The following is a 19722-nucleotide window of genomic DNA, read 5'->3' as shown; positions in this document are numbered from 1 at the left end:
AGAAATTCGGGGCTTATCCGGGATACGATTAATAATCAAAATGTGAAAGATCTTAATTATTAACATAAATTTTATTTGTCAAATTTGCTTGGAAATGTATTCATCCTTTGACACCAACATCTAAGTAAGTATGGCTGCAATGTTGATTTTTTTTTAAGTTTCTACTTATTCTCGCTGTAAACGAACCAACAATTTGGTTTATTAGGACGAGTTGGTAGGCCTTTGTGAATACAAAGTGTTCCATTTTCAAAAGAAACACAGGTAAAACCATAGCTAATTTCGAAAACATCCTGGTGTTTGTACAAACTATTTCAATAGCAAATAATGTTTACTGAAGTCTGGTCATGAACCTTAACCAATAGATGTACATGTTTATATCTTCTTTAGCGACAACCTCGCAAGTAAACAAAGTATCGAATCCAAATATCCAAAGGACATTGATCAGTTCTGTCATAACGAGTGAAGGTGTAGGACACTGAGCATGTTAGGTATACCATACACGTCAATCTGTTATCACGTTTTATACCCAGGGAACCTACAAATCCATATACCAGACTTTCCAATAAGTCACTTTTAACGTCAGGATAGTTTGAACTGATATTTGAGTCACAAGTTAATTTCAGTATGACAATGGACTCATGTATATACTGTATATATATATATATATATATACATATATATATATATATATATATACTCGTATATATAGCTTACATTGAGTTTTCGCTTAAAAAGTTTTAGACTGGCATGGTTACCAGCAACACCAGTATTACAGTATTTTGTCAGGTCTAGTTTGGAATGGTTACCAGCAACATCAGATTTATAAAGCTATTGGTTGGCATGGTAACCAGTATCACTATATTTTGTTAGATATGGGCTGCCATGGTAACCAGCATCACTATATTTTGTTAGGTTTGGGCTGCCATGGTTACCAGCACCAATAGTACTTTGTTAGATCTGGGCTGACACGGTTACCAGCAACACCAGTACTTTGTTAGGTCTGGGTTGACATAGTTACCACCAACACTAGTAGTTTGTTAGGTCTGGGCTGGCTTAGTTACCACCAACACTAGTAGTTTGTTAGGTCTGGGCTGGCTTAGTTACCACCAACACCAGGAGTTTGTTAGGTCTGGGCTGGCTTGGTTACCACCAACACCAGGAGTTTGTTAGGTCTGGGTTGACATAGTTACCACCAACACTAGTAGTTTGTTAGGTCTCGGCTGGCTTAGTTACCACCAACACCAGGAGTTTGTTAGGTCTGGGCTGGCTTAGTTACCACCAACACTAGTACTTTGTTAGGTCTGGGTCGACATAGTTACCACCATCACCAGTACTGTGTTAGGTCTGGGCTGGCTTAGTTACCACCAACACCAGGAGTTTGTTAGGTGTGGGTTGACATAGTTACCACCAACACCAGTACTGTGTTAGGTCTGGGCTGGCTTAGTTACCACCAACACCAGGAGTTTGTTAGGTGTGGGTTGACATAGTTACCACCAACACCAGTACTGTGTTAGGTCTGGGTTGACATAGTTACCACCAACACAAGTACTTTGTTAGGTCTGGGTTGACATAGTTACCACCAACACTAGTACTTTGTTAGGTCTGGGCTGGCTTGGTTACCACCAAACCAGTACTTTGTTAGGTCTGGGTTGACATAGTTACCACCAACACCAGGAGTTTGTTAGGTCTGGGCTGGCTTAGTTACCACCAACACCAGGAGTTTGTTAGGTCTGGGCTGGCTTAGTTACCACCAACACCAGTACTTTGTTAGGTCTGGGTTGACATAGTTACCACCAACACCAGTACTTTGTTAGGTCTGGGTTGACATAGTTACCACCAACACCAGGAGTTTGTTAGGTCTGGGCTGGCTTAGTTACCACCAACACCAGGAGTTTGTTAGGTCTGGGTTGACATAGTTACCACCAACACCAGGAGTTTGTTAGGTCTGGGCTGGCTTGGTTACCACCAACACTAGTACTTTGTTAGGTCTGGGCTGGCATAGTTACCACCAACACCAGGAGTTTGTTAGGTCTGGGCTGCCATGGTTACCACCAACACTAGTACTTTGTTAGGTCTGGGCTGGCTTAGTTACCACCAACACCAGGAGTTTGTTAGGTCTGGGTTGACATAGTTACCACCAACACCAGTACTTTGTTAGGTCTGGGTTGACATAGTTACCACCAACACTAGTACTTTGTTAGGTCTGGGTTGACATAGTTACCACCAACACCAGGAGTTTGTTAGGTCTGGGTTGACATAGTTACCACCAACACTAGTAGTTTGTTAGGTCTGGGCTGGCTTAGTTACCACCAACACCAGGAGTTTGTTAGGTCTGGGTTGACATGGTTACCACCAACACCAGTACTTTGTTAGGTCTGTGCTGGCTTGGTTACCACCAACACTAGTAGTTTGTTAGGTCTGGGTTGACATGGTTACCACCAACACCAGTACTTTGTTAGGTCTGTGCTGGCTTGGTTACCACCAACACCAGTACTTTGTTAGGTCTGGGCTGGCTTAGTTACCACCAACACTAGTAGTTTGTTAGGTCTGGGTTGACATGGTTACCACCAACACCAGTACTTTGTTAGGTCTGTGCTGGCTTGGTTACCACCAACACCAGTACTTTGTTAGGTCTGGACTGGCTTAGTTACCACCAACACAAGTACTTTGTTAGGTCTGGGTTGACATAGTTACCACCAACACTAGTACTTTGTTAGGTCTGAGTTGACATAGTTACCACCAACACCAGTACTTTGTTAGGTCTGGGCTGGCTTAGTTACCACCAACACCAGGAGTTTGTTAGGTCTGGGCTGGCTTGGTTACCACCAACACTAGTACTTTGTTAGGTCTGGGCTGGCTTAGTTACCACCAACACCAGGAGTTTGTTAGGTCTGGGTTGACATAGTTACCACCAACACCAGTACTTTGTTAGGTCTGGGCTGGCTTAGTTACCACCAACACCAGGAGTTTGTTAGGTCTGGGTTGACATAGTTACCACCAACACCAGTACTTTGTTAGGTCTGGGCTGGCATGGTTACCACCAACACCAGGAGTTTGTTAGGTCTGGGTTGACATAGTTACCACCAACACTAGTAGTTTGTTAGGTCTGGGCTGGCATGGTTACCACCAACACCAGGAGTTTGTTAGGTCTGGGTTGACATAGTTACCACCAACACCAGGAGTCTGTTAGGTCTGGGCTGGCTTGGTTACCACCAACACCAGGAGTTTGTTAGGTCTGGGCTGGCTTAGTTACCACCAACACCAGTACTTTGTTGGGTCTGGGTTGACATAGTTACCACCAACACAAGTACTTTGTTAGGTCTGGGTTGACATAGTTACCACAAACACCAGGAGTTTGTTAGGTCTGGGCTGGCATAGTTACCACCAACACCAGGAAATGGTTAGGTCTGGGCTGGCTTGGTTACCACCAACACCAGTACTTTGTTAGGTCTGGGTTGACATAGTTACCACCACACCAGTACTTTGTTAGGTCTGGGTTGACATAGTTACCACCAACACCAGTACTTTGTTAGGTCTGGGTTGACATAGTTACCACCAACACCAGTACTTTGTTAGGTCTGGGTTGACATAGTTACCACCAACACCAGGAGTTTGTTAGGTCTGGGCTGGCTTAGTTACCACCAACACTAGTACTTTGTTAGGTCTGGGTTGACATAGTTACCACCAACACTAGTACTTTGTTAGGTCTGGGCTGGCATGGTTACCACCAACACCAGGAGTTTGTAAGGTCTGGGTTGACATAGTTACCACCAACACTAGTACTTTGTTAGGTCTGGGTTGACATAGTTACCACCAACACTAGTACTTTGTTAGGTCTGAGTTGACATAGTTACCACCAACACCAGTACTTTGTTAGGTCTGGGTTGACATAGTTACCACCAACACCAGGAGTTTGTTAGGTCTGGGCTGGCTTGGTTACCACCAACACTAGTACTTTGTTAGGTCTGGGTTGACATAGTTACCACCAACACCAGTACTTTGTTAGGTCTGGGTTGACATAGTTACCACCAACACCAGGAGTTTGTTAGGTCTGGGCTGGCTTGGTTACCACCAACACCAGAAGTTTGTTAGGTCTGGGTTGACATAGTTACCACCAACACCAGTACTTTGTTAGGTCTGGGTTGACATAGTTATCACCAACACCAGTACTTTGTTAGGTCTGGGCTGGCTTAGTTACCACCAACACCAGGAGTTTGTTAGGTCTGGGTTGACATAGTTACCACCAACACCAGTACTTTGTTAGGTGTGGGTCAATGTGTTACAAGAGATACCAGATATAAGTTTGTATTTGTATAGTTACACGGTACAGCAGTACTGAGTTTGGACTATATCATGCATTCATCTAAGAATTACAACATGTTTAGTAGTATAACACAACAGGAAACAAATACTCGACACTGTTATCAATTTATTTGCTCATTTTATTGTTTTCTATGAAAACTAATAAACACAGATAGCCATTTGGTGAACAAAGTCAACAAACACACTTTGACAAAAATCTACATCTATCCTTTGTAAATAACATTTCATCCTTATTTCTTTTGTAATGCATGCACAATGGGAACCGGCCTATTTTACTGTGGTGGATTCACTGGGCATGTGCAATGGGAACCGGCCAAATTTACTGTTGTGGATAAGGTGAGCAATGTACAATGGACACATACATTCAAAATTTTTCCGTCGAAATCTGTATGATGGCCACCTCCACCATCACACACACTGTTATTATCTGTTATAATGAACACCTCTCTCTCACTGTCATGGACTTTGAACACTTTAAACTTGATGAGAGTTACAACTGAATGTTCACTTTTCTTTTCAGTTTGTGTGAAGAAATCCAATGACTATGAACTTGACTCACTGCTATCATCTTTATGTTTGTGCTTTTTATGTTTTGATTTCCTATGTTTTTTATTCTTTTTGTGTTTTTTCTTCATTTTTACTTCATCTTCTGAATCTTCTGAGGAGCTTTCATCATCATTATCTGAATAATGTTTTTCTTTCCTCTTTTTTTTCTTCCGTCTCTTCCTCTCTCTGTCCAGTGATGAATCGGACTCTGATTTGTGTCGATGTCTATGTTTAATTCTGTCTTCTGACCCAGAGTCTGAACTCTCATCTGAATAATCTCTGTGTTTGTGTTTAGATTTACGTCTTGGGGATCTTGACCTTGATCTGAGAGATTCAGGAAAAAATATCTTAAACATGGCAAAAAATCAATTCTGTAACTTCACAAAAACTAGAATTTTGGTATGAACTAGAAATAATCAATCAAATTGAAAATTACCGAATGCTTACATATTTTCCAAGAGCATAACCATTTTAAATACTTAATTTTAGTAAATAAATGAGAAGTAATTTAATATTGTATTTATCATTTGTGTGCCATTCTTGATGAAGTACAAAGTTTATGAAACAGGTCATGCATCATGTACCTATAATTGTTTCTACTTTGAACTGGCTGAAGTATCCTGATACAATTCTATCAATTGTAAAAAAATTACCTTTTGTTGCTTTTCTTCTTTCTTTTCTTCTCAGTTTTGAAAAACTTTTTTTCTTTTTGTTTGGACATTTTACCTACAAAAACATAACAATTATTAATATTCAGAATGAGATTGTAAACACAAAATATATTCTTAAATCTATAAAATAAAGTAATGAATTTAAAAATATAAAATAAATAATGATTATATTATTATAAGTTGAACTGCATTTATAGCAATTGCAAAACAATTTCTGTAAACTGAACGGTATATATACATGATGTATATTGACCATAGCGTCAAAGTTCTGGTCATGTTATCTATAGTAAAACAGTCATATGTAAATATTATTTTTCAATTTTTGCTAGGCTATTCTATAATTTATCAAATCACTAATAGTAATTCTACTGTACACACTCAGGATTTCTAGTAATTTAGCACAATATATATTTCTCATTTTCTTTAAATCTGAAAAAAAACACTATATGATGAGTTAGTCTAAGATTAGATTACAGTTGAGGTCTCGGGTCTGATCTGGTCTGATTAACCAAAACCAAAATGTACAGTATCCTTGAAATCTGCCTGACCTACAGGGCCAATGGTATTTAAATTTTAAGAAAAGGGATAGCTACATTTTGTATTTATAAATAAGCTTATTGTTAACAACCAATTTGGTCCAAGTGGAGGCACCTTGGTCATCTTCATATAGGATGAAACTAAATCTAAGCATATTGATACCCAGAGAAACGCACACCTAATCAGGTAGACGACTTATTAGTTAATACAGTACATGTTAACGCAAGTTAATGGAATAAAACAATAAAATCATGGTTTGGTGAAAGGCAAGTGTGGACAAGGTACTTGACCACCCAACGTAGGTTAATGAGAATACCTCCACACATCCAGTGATAGCTCTGCATTCACAACATACAACTCATAACATCCATAATAATTGAAAAATACATTCTCTAGTCTAAGACTACAATGTTCAAATGTCACATATTAAGGTACAAATGTATTTAATTTTCCTTCTGTGATAATCAAGTCCTAAAATAAGGATAAGTTTCTATTTTAATCATGTCGAGATCTGGTGACCTGTTGGTACAAAGGTCTAATCCTTACTCTGATTAAGCTTGGTAAGTGGGGATACAAACTCCTCGCTAGAGTCTGAACTGGTGCTACTGACATCCAACACAACATCCTTCTCTGGGTCCGATTTTATGAAGTTCCGGCATTGGAATGTTAGATGACCAGCTATAAAAGATATAATTACACATGTATTCATAATATTTCAGAAGGGACAAACACATTTATTGAATTTTATCATTAATTACAACTGAGGAACATTCAGAAGGGACAAACACATTTATTAAATTTTATCATTAATTACAACTGAGGAACATTCAGAAGGGACAAACACATTTACTGATTTTTTATCATTAATTACCACTGAGGAACATGAACTGAAAATCAATCAAATTAATCAATCAATGACCAAAATTTCCCTATTTTTGAGGAATGAAGGGTAAACATGTGTGGGGACTGGGAGATGTGTCTCCTTATGAGATACAATATAGTTGCATGTTACCATATCCACATTTTCTGCATGCAGCTCTGTTGCCGTCATTGGTTTTACTAGTTAGCTTTGAAACCAGACCTGTGAGAAAAAAAAAATGATCACATTTAATAACTAATTCACTGCATAACAATTACATGAAAAGGACTTGCAACTGAAATTGGCTTATAAAATGCTTGCTTGTTTTAAGTGATAGTATCAGATACTATATATACATACATTGTATATTAAACTGATAACTGACTAAAGAAGACGTTACATTTTCTACATATATATTATATATTATGTATTTTCAAGAAAGCCGATATGGTACAGCGGTATAAGCTGGGGGTATTTCTGGATAGGCGATTAGGGTGCCATCGATCATGAGTTTGAGGCCCGGTCAGTGTATGAGTCATAAAGTTGTCTTCCCTCGTCAATTGTATTACTATGTTACATATAAAAAAAATATTTATTCCATGTATGTTAATACATTGCGATCCAGGTATTCATATCATCTTATAGACGACTTCCACAATGATCATGTCAGGTTATCGGGCCGACCATCACTGCGCCATTGAAACGTTCTTTTTTTAAGAACGCCAATGTGGCGCAGCAGTATAAGCTGGGGTATTTCTGGCTAGGCGATTGGGTGCCGTAGATCCTGAGTTTGTGACGTTTTTTCTAAAGTGGGCCCTATGTGTTTAATCCAGTTTCGTTCGTAGTTGCTACAAGAAAATCGAAGTCGCTATGTCAAACTATCCCTAAGAATGCAGTCATACTTATCATAGTGATTGTACAACTGCGTAGTATGGAGTCAGAGGCGTGTATTGATAGAGATATGACACAAATGATCCTGCATTTACTGTCAGCAAAAACATACGACCTACTTAATCAGGACTGAACCGAAATACGGAAATTATGAACCGAACCAAAATGTGGTCTTTTGAACCATGGTTAAACGTCATTTTGTTAGCCGTGACATCCCTAATCGCAGGTAGCTATTTAATCCTTTGCACCTGTGTGGTTCATCAATCAGATATGGAAAGCCAACAAGACTGCCTGGCTCTGTTCTCCCTTCCTGACTCTTGAATCAGAATAAATAGTTGTTATAGGTTACCATGACACGTAGGGTCTCCCACCCACAGTAGATATATAGCCCGAGTTTATATTTAGCCAGAGCACACTAATAGATGAACACTGATATGGGACTAAATGGGTGTTTTGGGGTAAATAATGATCTTGTTTATCCACATGTGTAAGGTAGGTGCTATGTCACACCAGATTTTATTTTATCTGCACCAAAACCTCAACAACACCAAACAAAGTTCGAGAATTCCACGTTTTCACATAGTAGTGCATTCTGTCTACACCAGACATTGTGTCAGGGCCAGAGGAAACTCGGGTTAAGTAATGATAATGAAGCTATATATAGCAGATATTTTTACAAGTTACATATTTTCCAAACTTCAGTTTTATAAGAAAGTAAGGTCCTAATGTACCTAAGATCAACGAACCAGGGTGTTGGTTTTGAATGAAACCCGCTCCTTTTACATATAACATTACATACAAAGTTTTAGATTGCAATCAATTATATTTAATACTAGTTCATATTTGGTATACTGTGCTGAAGCATGTATTGCGTATTGAAATGAAATTGGTGTGTTGTCGTACCTATTTACCGAATATATATAAGAGGTGATATGATTGAAACTTACAAGATACTGAGTGGCATACATATGATCAAGATACCAACAATATCCTTACGCCTTGGGACAGCTTTGCTGAGAGGAGTAGTTCTAGGAAAAACTAAAAAAAAAATATATCCACAAAGAGCCAAAACAAGTCTCAGATGGAAGTTCTTCTCTCACAGAGTATGGAAAGTGTAGAATAACCTGCCTGAAGAAGTAACGAGTTCTCCAAACACCAACACATTTAAGAATAGGCTAGACAGACTATGGAAAGACCAAGATTATACTACAACTACAGGGCTACAATTACAAACATAAGGATAAGAAGTGACAGAAATAATATAACTACCATTGAGTCCGGTGAAGAGGAATCATAATTCCTGTACTGGAAAACAACTATAAGTAAATAATGTTAGGCATGTTAAAAACAGCCATCACAAATAAACACCTCATCCCCAGACAAACTACATACTGTAGGCATAGCCATCAGTCACCTCTTCAAACACTGTCATGCAGAACGTCCGTTGAATCAGCCATTGCATCCCACCAATATTAAAAAACATTCCTTTCATTCTATTCCACACACATATACACGACATAATCTTCACTCTGCAACATGGATCACCATCGTGAGGCTGTGAACCAACTACTGGCATCCAAATCAAATCTTATCATCGACTGTACAGTATTCCACTTTCTACAGGAGGACGAACTTGTCAGAATTGAAACAATCTCCAGAGGACTATGCTATAGATTATTTCACAAGACGTATGGCCATACTGAATGCTGATAATCACAAATAAATAGAGACTTTTCCGTCAGTATCCTGTGAAATGCGAGATATGTGGAAAACATTTATGAGTGAAAATGAACTGTGTTGTAAATATGATACAGATTTCATCTGGTGGCTTGTTGCTCAAGTCTTGTGGATATAGTGGAATCTGCCCACAGGGGCATGTCTAGTTTTATATTACAAAAAATAGTCAGAAATATCTATATATATTGACAATATATATAGGTATTTCTGGCTATTTTTTGTAATATAAAACTAGACATGCCCCTGTGATCTGCCTGTGACTAAATACCCATTGTGTAAATACCCATCAACTGAAAATGTATTTTTTTTTTTTACATTTTTATATGCTTATATTATGATATTCTTACAAAAATAAGGCTCCAACGATCACTTGAGACAGGTCCCAAGGTGCATAAAACTACAATACTTACACCGGCCTAAAGCTGGTGGTTCTCTTACCAAAGGCAAAGGAGGGAACTACAGAAGAAGAAGAACTAGGCCTTATCAGAGCATTGCAATTTGCACTGTAAAACTTCAACCAAAGTTTTAAGAGTTTAATTAATTCAACCAATCGACCTTTAAGTGCGGTCATAATCAATATAAACAAGAACATACAACGCCGTGTTTGGTGTATTGTGTAAACTTACCGTGAATATCCTGCATCCTGAGACTCTGGCATCAAACTGAAACTAAGCTCGTTAGCGAGTATGATTACGCGTCACTTGAACGCTTCAGGCAAAACTTGTCGATAATAGTTTACAAATATGCGTATTTCTGACATTGTAGGTCCAGAATGTCATTAATTCTTAAATTTCACATTTACTTATCAATGAAGTTTATGTTGTAAGTGATAAAATTGTCTATTGAGATAGTTTTAATAGTATATATTTCCCGCAGATGTTATCGGTTATATTTCTATGAAACTGAAAATAAGAAAGATGGCAGCCTCCATGATTTGATTTCAAAACGTGTACACGGGGATTATATTAATGAGCAAAAATGAGTAATATTTATATTCAGGAACCTCCAACAGATGGAAAGGTGGGTACACATACGGGGAACATCGTGTAAATGAATAAAATGAATATGAATAGATGTTAATTTTGCCAAAAGATGAATCTCGCGATTCAGTCACCTTGCAGCTGTCTGCAAATATCATTCACTTCGTTGAGAGTATTTGAATTAGTGTAATGGAGCTGGACCGGTTCGATCATCGGCGACAAGCTACAGTGTAGCTCCATTGGTAGAGCATCCAGCTAGTGTTTGGAGTTCCTGTGTTCGAACCGTGGTCTGGCCGTACATTTTTTCACTCCTCTTACATTTGGTGCCTGTGACCAAACCTCGTTTCAAATGTGAATACCTGACAAACGGTAGTCTGAATTTTCTGAGGATATTATAACGAAGTTAGATAGTCAGAAAATTCGGACTACCCCTTGCCTAAAGGCAGCTTCAAAGGTGATATCAACATCAGAACCCTTCGGATTAGACAAGGGGATACCCGAACCTGCGTTGTGATCATCAGTTGTCGGGTCTTCAAACGACTTTAAAAGGGAGGGAAGAGTGTAGAGGAACTGGATCGGGTCTATCATTTATATGAAGCTGTTCAATGCTAATTTGTGCAGCAAGTACAATGTACAGTGTATACAGTGAAGTGGTTTAGAATGCCAGAAATGTTGTTTAGCATTATGAACAAATATATTACACAGTCAATGACTATATATGTGTCATTTTTAAGAGTTATATATCTACAGAGTTAAGGCATCATTTCATAATGAAAATATTTTCCTCAAACTTTATTGCAAACCATGTTGAAGTGTATATGAATTAATACAGGTGTTATTGGTTACATCGGTTGGAGAAGTTGACATAGAGCTGTGGTCCAGAGAAGCTCCAAAGGCTTGTCGTAACTTTGTACAGCTATGTCTGGAAGGATACTACAATGGTACCATATTCCATCGGGTGGTAAAGGACTTCATTGTACAGGGGGGAGACCCAACTGGGACCGGAGAAGGTGGAGAATCTATCTACGGAGCACCATTTAAGGTAATCAATGTAGATGGTGGCCACATGTACAGACAGAGAAAAACAATTATCATGTTTGTTTTTTTTTTAGAAAGAATCAATAACTTGAAAAAGAAAAAGAAATATGATATTTATGTAATGACATGAGAAGATATTTGTTTATAATAAAGCATTGTTGTAATTCTTCAGGATGAGATCCACAGCAGACTTCGCTTTGTGCGACGTGGGTTGGTAGCAATGGCAAATGCAGGTCCTCATGACAATGGTAGTCAGTTTTTCTTCACTATGGGATCTACTCCAGAATTACAGAACAAACACACCATATTTGGAAAGGTAAGACCAGCCATAAAATGGTTTGGTAAAGTACACCAGTGTGTGTTTCTGGTCGTGATTTTGTTTTATCAAAAACAACATACTTCTTTAGTTTGATAACAACAAAATGAGTGTTATGTATTTAATGTGACATTTGAAAATAACTTAGTTTGATAGACACAGCTTCAATATTTGAACTTTCAATTATCTCCTGACAGAATAGAATCACTGCAAGTGTCACAAGCACTTTGGTGATAATGCATTTTACAAATTAATAGATTAAAGGTATTACAACATTATGTACATACATTGATGATTGGTTACTGCTAGGGAGTCAGTCATAAGCTTAAGACTAATTGCTTCAAATAATTAATTATCAGTGAAAAAATATTTATTGTCGGTGTAAAATTATTGTTGATGTAAAATAATTTATTGTGAGTGTTTTAAATTTCAGGTTGGTGGAGATACCGTTTACAACATGATACGACTTCAGGAGGTGGATGTTGACAGCAACGATCGTCCTACATACCCACTTAAGATAAAAAACACAAAGGTAGCATGTTATAAGGAGTACAGTTATGGTAGTTAATTATTATCTCCCCTAATAAACCTTGTAGTTAATTATTATCTCCCTTTATAAACCTTGTAGTGAATTATTATCTCCCCTTATAAACCTTATAGTGAATTATTATCTCCCCTTATAAACCTTGTAGTTAATTATTGTCTCCTTTTATAATATAAACCCTTTAGTTAATGATTATCTCCACTTATAAACCTTGTAGTTAATTATTATCTCCCTTTAAAAACCTTGTAGTTAATTATTATCTCCCCTTATAAACCTTGTAATTATTTAGTATCTTTCCTTATAAACCATGAAGTTAATTATTATCTCCCTTTATAATGATGATGATTTGACTGGGTATGATATGGTGATGATTTGACTGGGTATGATATGGTGATGATTTGACTGGGTGTGATTTGGTGATGATTTGACTGGGTATGATTTGGTGATGATTTAACTGGGTATGATTTCGTGGTGATTTGACTGGGTATGATTTGGTGATGATTTGACTGGGTATGATTTCGTGATGATTTGACTGAGTATGATTTGGTGATGATTTGACTGGGTATGATTTCGTGATGATTTGACTGGGTATGATTTGGTAATGATTTGACTGAGTATGATTTGGTGATGATTTGACTGAGTATAATTTGGTGATGATTTGACTGAGTATGATTTCATGATGATTTGACTGGGTATGATTTCATGATGATTTGACTGGGTATGATTTCGTGATGATTTGACTGGGTATGATTTGGTAATGATTTGACTGAGTATGATTTGGTGATGATTTGACTAAGTATGATTTGGTGATGATTTGACTGGGTATGATTTCATGATGATTTGACTGGGTATGATTTGGTGATGATTTGACTGGGTATGATATGGTGATGATATGGTATAAATTCTGATTACTTCCTTCAGGTGCTTTCAAATCCATTTGATGATATTGTGCCCAGACTGAAGTCAAATGAATCCGAGGAAAGTGATTCAAAGTCTAAAAGCAAGTCCAAGGGAACAAAGTAAGTAGCCATATTCTAAAAGCTGTCTAACGAGAGAAACATAACACAATCTTATCATGGTCCTTCCTTACATACTGCTGTTCACTGTTGAATATCACTCAAATACTGACTACTGGTATTGTGTAATTCTTAGTAAAATTTGGGGGGGGGGGGGGGGGGGGGGGGTTAATTTTGCTAGATTTTCTCTTTGGTAAAATAAAATGCAAAAATAAGTACCCAAGTGTTTATACATGCATGTATATACAAACTAATGTAGAGAAGTACTGAGTGCAGACTATTTACCAGGTATGGCTGCACAAATTTAATACCTGCTATTTACGTCTGATGTAGTCAGTGGCCATGACCAACTATACAGTATCTATATTGTGGTGTTTAGATATCTAATAGACTGATTTGTGTGTTGTTTAAATAAATAACTACTGATATACATGTTCTTAAATATATATTTAATATATATACAAATGTATAACTACTGATATACATGTTTAAGTAGTGACTATCTCCCTATAGGAACTACAGTCTGTTATCGTTTGGTGAGGAGGCAGAGGAAGATGAGGAGGAAGTATCCGTGGCAGTGAAGGTAACACAGCCCTGCCATGTTTTTCTTTAAGTCAGAATATACACATGTAGTATGTTCAGAAATAACAGTCAAATCTACGTATACATGTACATCATTCTACAGTTTTTAGATTCTTAATTATATAATGGTATTTAATATACTGTTAAAGTATTAAGTCTGGACAAACTTCTACTGTTGTTATATTGTATGGGTTTACATTATATAGAAAAGTGAAATCAAAAGGCATCATTCATGAAAAATATTTGGAAAAATTTTGGTAGCTTAAGTATTGATTATTCTATGAAATATGGATTTGCATATAATGTATAGATTTTACATGTAAATCACACACTAAGGAAATTACACATTAACAGCTTCTGTAACATTCCTTCTTGGCTGTATCTCACAGGATATGAAGGGCAAAAGTAAGAGTAGCCATGACCTAACAGATGATCCCAAGTTAAGTTCACAACCTGCTGTGTCATCGGATCGTAAAAAAAGGAAAATGGAGGAAGATGATGAGGAGGTTGGTACATTGATGAATACAGTGGATGATGTGTTTATGTAGACTGTTGGTGTCATTGTCTGTAGTATCAAGATTTGTTTGAAGTTATTTATTTATTTATTTACAAGTTTACTGAATACATAACTGGCATTGAGATCTCAAGTTTAAATTTGTTTTAAAGAAAAAGCACCAATATCCTTGATGAACATCACTATAGTTGTTAGCACATGTAGTTTAGTTTTTATTGATACACATAGAAAATATGAAAGTTTGTCATCAAGTTAAAATACAAACTCTCTCTTAATTAGTCAGATGAAGAAGGCAACAAATCCTTGAAAGAATCAATCCAGAAAAAATTAAAATCCAGCTCTGATATTAGTATGAAAGGAAAACATTCTATAGACCTCAGTCCTCCTGATGAACCAGCTGAAAAGTTATCAAGAAAGTAAGTTTTACTCCATGTGAACATTTGATATATTTGGTAGAAACTTTTGCCACCATTTAACTTTCTCCAGTTTTGCCCAATGGGAAAAAAAATTATTATCATTGTAACTAAATTTTCACAACACCCTGCTGTAAATAAGCAAATTTTAAATGGATGAAATATTTTTCCTGATGAACATATATATACTTAGTAAATTGCGAGATATATATAGTAAATAATATATACAGTATGTTATATATTTGTTGTTTATTATCACAATCATCTCTTCCTGTGACTGAATACTGTAATAGAAATGATGTTTTATATTAAACAGTTGTATATATGCCAGGGTAGGTTTTGTGATGGAGATAGAATTGTTTTTAAAAGGTCACCTCTAGAGGTCTTGCAAATTACACAATTGTCAGGATTAAATATAGTGGATATTAATGATGTAGGGAACAGCTGAGGAAAGAAGCAAAACAGCTGAAAAAAGAGTTAAAAGGATCCACAGAAAAGGACGAGAATAAAGTCGACAAAACGGAGACAGAAAAACATCAAGGTAGGTTTCGGGGTAGAAATGGTCCTCTCAAGTGCTGTATGATCAGTCAGATAAAGCTTGTTGAGGATATTGATTATGGAAATACTGTTAACCAAATAATACTTTGTAAATTAAACTGTTTACTTACAACAAAGGGATATACAGTAGAATGTTGTGGAACACATTATTATATATTTTTTTATGTTATCAATAAGTAACATATGTTTCAATATTTGATTAAATAATGACAGTTAAACTTAATAGGTGGGGGACATGTATATAGATGTTCCTTAACAAGTAAATACAGAAGTAAACAATAACTATAATATCATGATCCCCTCTTACACTTTCACTGTAAGAATCTGTCAATAATGCCAATGAATGTCCCTGGTCTTGTAAATTGTATATACATAACACAAACAATTTGAGATAATATTACAGTACATCTTTCCTTCTACATTTATCCTAAGAACCTGTTAATGATGTTGTGGCAAGCTATCTGAAGGAAAAACAGAAGTACCAGGATTTAAAGAAACAACAATCCAAGAAAGGATCCAGTCGGGAGACTGCTACCATGGAGCTTCTATCTAAGTTCCAGAACAAACTTAGGTCTGCAAAAGTGGTGGGAGGGGATTATGAAGAGGAGGCCGAGGAGGAGGAGGAGGATGGAGAGGAGGACCCTGGTGACATGTCCTGGTAAGTCCAAATTACTTAAATATAGTACACTTTTGCTTTTGACAACAAAGGAACAGGTCTAATATTTCAGTGTAGTTACACCTAAAATTGTGATAAAGTTATTATCTCCCCTTTATAGTTAATTGCACTGATCGGTATACTTATTTATTGTTTTGATAGGATGAGACATACCCTGAAGTTTGAGTCGGAGGAAAGCAAGAGGAAGGTCATTGATGCAAATGTGCAAGAATTGGACAGATATGACTTTATTGATCCGAGAAATCCTCTCAACCAGCGACGACGAGAAGCCAGCAAACAAGCAATGAAGGCTAAAAAGAAGTGAAACAACAGTGTTAGTAAATGTCATGAATGAGAGAGAATTTTAAAGTTGAATGTAAATATCAAGTTGAAAAAGTGAACAATATTTAGAGTAACTGTAAATGAGACAGAAATGTTGATGATGGATAAATAAAATGCTATTGAATAATAATATTTAACCGCAAATAAGCCTCCTCCTTCACCTGCAGAATCATCAATATTAAAAAAGTACAGGTAAGCTAAAAGTGGTTCACAAATGAATCCTCTCAAAATGTTCTTACTACACTTGTACACCAGGGGCGGGGGATTATTTGAGGGGTATTAAACTTGTACACCAGGGGAGGGGGATTATTTGAGGGGTATTAAACTTTTACACCAGGGGAGGGGGTTATTTGAGGTTAAATATTCAAGATGCTTGTAAGTATTCAACTCTAAGGACTTTCTGTTTGACAGTTGCAGCCTACATGTGGCTGGCATAGTAGATTATTTATTCAGTGAGAATAAAATGAAGTCAGTAATGAAGGTATACATGTGTGCGCTTGTTTAAATATATCAGATGATGAAATTTAAGGACGGGTATATCTGATGTTTCATGATGACAGTTGTGGTAGTTATGAAAATTATTATTTTAATGCCACTTGCAGATTGAAGTGTTCAACTTTTAGAGTGTTAATTATTCAGATATTACAAGAAGAAGAGCTACACAGGGAGATGTTTAAGGGGATAGGGAGCCCATTCTAGAGCTACACAGGGAGATGTTTTAGGGGATAGGGAGCCCATTTCAGAGCTACACAGGGAGATGTTTAAGGGGATAGGGAGCCCATTCTAGAGCTACACAGGGAAGTGTTTTAGGGGATAGGGAGTCCATTCTAGAGCTACACAGGGACATGTTTTAGGGGATCGGGAGCCCATTCTAGAGTTACACAGGGACGTGTTTTAGGGGATAGGGAGCCCATTCCAGAGCTACACAGGGAGATGTTTTAGGGGATAGGGAGTCCATTCTAGAGCTACACAGGGACATGTTTTAGGGGATAGGGAGCCCATTCTAGAGCTACACAGGGACGTGTTTTAGGGGATAGGGAGCCCATTCTAGAGTTACACAGGGACATGTTTTAGGGGATAGGGAGCCCATTCTAGAGCTACACAGGGACATGTTTAGGGGATAGGGAGTCCATTCTAGAGCTACACAGGAACATGATTTAGGGGATAGGGAGCCCATTCTAGAGTTACACAGGGACGTGTTTTAGGGGATAGGGAGCCCATTCTAGAGCTACACAGGGACGTGTTTTAGGGGATAGGGAGTCCCATTCTAGAGCTACACAGGGACGTGTTTTAGGGGATAGGGAGCCCATTCTAGAGTTACACAGGGACGTGTTTTAGGGGATAGGGAGCCCATTCTAGAGTTACACAGGGACGTGTTTTAGGGGATAGGGAGTCCATTCTAGAGTTACACAGGGACGTGTTTTAGGGGATAGGGAGCCCATTCTAGAGTTACACAGGGAGATGTTTTAGGGGATAGGGAGCCCATTCTAGAGTTACACAGGGACGTGTTTTAGGGGATAGGGAGTCCATTCTAGAGTTACACAGGGACGTGTTTTAGGGGATAGGGAGCCCATTCTAGAGTTACACAGGGAGATGTTTAAGGGGATAGGGAGTCCATTCTAGAGCTACACAGGGACATGTTTTAGGGGATAGGGAGCCCATTCTAGAGCTACACAGGGACGTGTTTTAGGGGATAGGGAGCCCATTCTAGAGTTACACAGGGACATGTTTTAGGGGATAGGGAGCCCATTCTAGAGCTACACAGGGACATGTTTTAGGGGATAGGGAGTCCATTCTAGAGCTACACAGGAACATGATTTAGGGGATAGGGAGCCCATTCTAGAGTTACACAGGGACGTGTTTTAGGGGATAGGGAGCCCATTCTAGAGCTACACAGGGACGTGTTTTAGGGGATAGGGAGTCCATTCTAGAGCTACACAGGGACGTGTTTTAGGGGATAGGGAGCCCATTCTAGAGTTACACAGGGACGTGTTTTAGGGGATAGGGAGCCCATTCTAGAGTTACACAGGGACGTGTTTTAGGGGATAGGGAGTCCATTCTAGAGTTACACAGGGACGTGTTTTAGGGGATAGGGAGCCCATTCTAGAGTTACACAGGGACGTGTTTTAGGGGATAGGGAGCCCATTCTAGAGTTACACAGGGAGATGTTTTAGGGGATAGGGAGCCCATTCTAGAGTTACACAGGGAGATGTTTTAGGGGATAGGGAGTCCATTCTAGAGTTACACAGGGAGATGTTTTAGGGGATAGGGAGCCCATTCCAGAGTTACACAGGGACGTGTTTTAGGGGATAGGGAGCCCATTCTAGAGTTACACAGGGACGTGTTTTAGGGGATAGGGAGTCCATTCTAGAGTTACACAGGGACGTGTTTTAGGGGATAGGGAGCCCATTCCAGAGTTACACAGGGACGTGTTTTAGGGGATAGGGAGTCCATTCTAGAGTTACACAGGGACGTGTTTTAGGGGATAGGGAGCCCATTCTAGAGCTACACAGGGACGTGTTTTAGGGGATAGGGAGCCCATTCTAGAGTTACACAGGGACGTGTTTTAGGGGATAGGGAGCCCATTCTAGAGTTACACAGGGACGTGTTTTAGGGGATAGGGAGCCCATTCCAGAGCTACACAGGAACATGATTTAGGGGATTAGGTTCAATTCCAGAGCTACACTTTGAGTTGATGTTGTCTTAGATCTGTGAAATGATGGAAGTGCACACAGAGCATTTTAAACCATTATTGAGGAAGGGCCATTGTTTTTACCCCATTGTGAAGAGAGATGGCCATTGTTTACTACCTATTATGGGATACGCCAATAGAACCAGACGTAAGTGTATCATTCAGGAAAGTCATTGGTTGTTACTCTGATATCAAACTTCCATGTATACTGTCTATATCTATACGCCTGTGTGTCTAACAACTGTTGGGTGAATTTTTCGTCAGTTTTTTTTAGCGTGTAATCACATTGTCCTTTAGGTTAGGAACCACCATTTTTTATTAAGACAATCAAAATGTACTAAGCTTAAAGAATGCCCCTAATATTACGACCATACAAATTTATGCGATTGCCTTTTATGTTAAATTATTCTGGGCATTGGACTTGTTAGTATGAAGATCATGCAACTCAAGTAAACTTTGCAATCAGAACTCTGATGCTGCAATTCAAATCATGATTTCAATTTTAGAA

General features: G+C 38.0%; 2 protein-coding genes across 3 annotated transcripts; one reads left to right on the top strand and one right to left on the bottom strand.

Annotated features, from left to right (window-relative positions):
* Positions 1-4421: 4421 nt before the first annotated feature.
* On the bottom strand, positions 4422-10287 carry LOC117325008 (protein SREK1IP1-like). 2 transcript variants are annotated; one of them, XR_004532113.1, is made up of 6 exons: positions 10191-10287; positions 7090-7158; positions 6624-6755; positions 5523-5595; positions 4638-5193; positions 4422-4590 (listed from the first exon to the last, which is right to left on the bottom strand). XR_004532113.1 is itself a non-coding variant. In XM_033880876.1 (5 exons), the coding sequence occupies exons 1-5, from the start codon at positions 10204-10206 to the stop codon at positions 4866-4868; spliced, it is 618 nt and encodes a 205-aa protein (XP_033736767.1). In that variant the 5' UTR covers positions 10207-10287; the 3' UTR covers positions 4422-4865. The 2 variants fall into 2 exon arrangements, 1 of the variants encoding a protein (XP_033736767.1); XM_033880876.1 differs by having other exon boundaries at positions 4422-5193.
* Positions 10288-10404: 117 nt separating this feature from the next.
* LOC117325007 (spliceosome-associated protein CWC27 homolog) lies at positions 10405-17006 on the top strand. Its single transcript, XM_033880875.1, has 11 exons — positions 10405-10584; positions 11377-11586; positions 11755-11898; positions 12332-12430; positions 13364-13461; positions 13972-14041; positions 14430-14546; positions 14834-14970; positions 15405-15508; positions 15958-16183; positions 16343-17006. The coding sequence occupies exons 1-11, from the start codon at positions 10543-10545 to the stop codon at positions 16503-16505; spliced, it is 1410 nt and encodes a 469-aa protein (XP_033736766.1). The 5' UTR covers positions 10405-10542; the 3' UTR covers positions 16506-17006.
* Positions 17007-19722: the final 2716 nt, after the last annotated feature.

Source organism: Pecten maximus, chromosome 4 (genome assembly GCF_902652985.1).
Source record: "Pecten maximus chromosome 4, xPecMax1.1, whole genome shotgun sequence".
NCBI classification, from domain to species: Eukaryota; Metazoa; Mollusca; class Bivalvia; order Pectinida; family Pectinidae; genus Pecten; species Pecten maximus.
The sequence above is the reverse complement of the archived record's forward strand: the minus strand, read 5'-3'. Positions and strand labels throughout refer to the sequence as shown.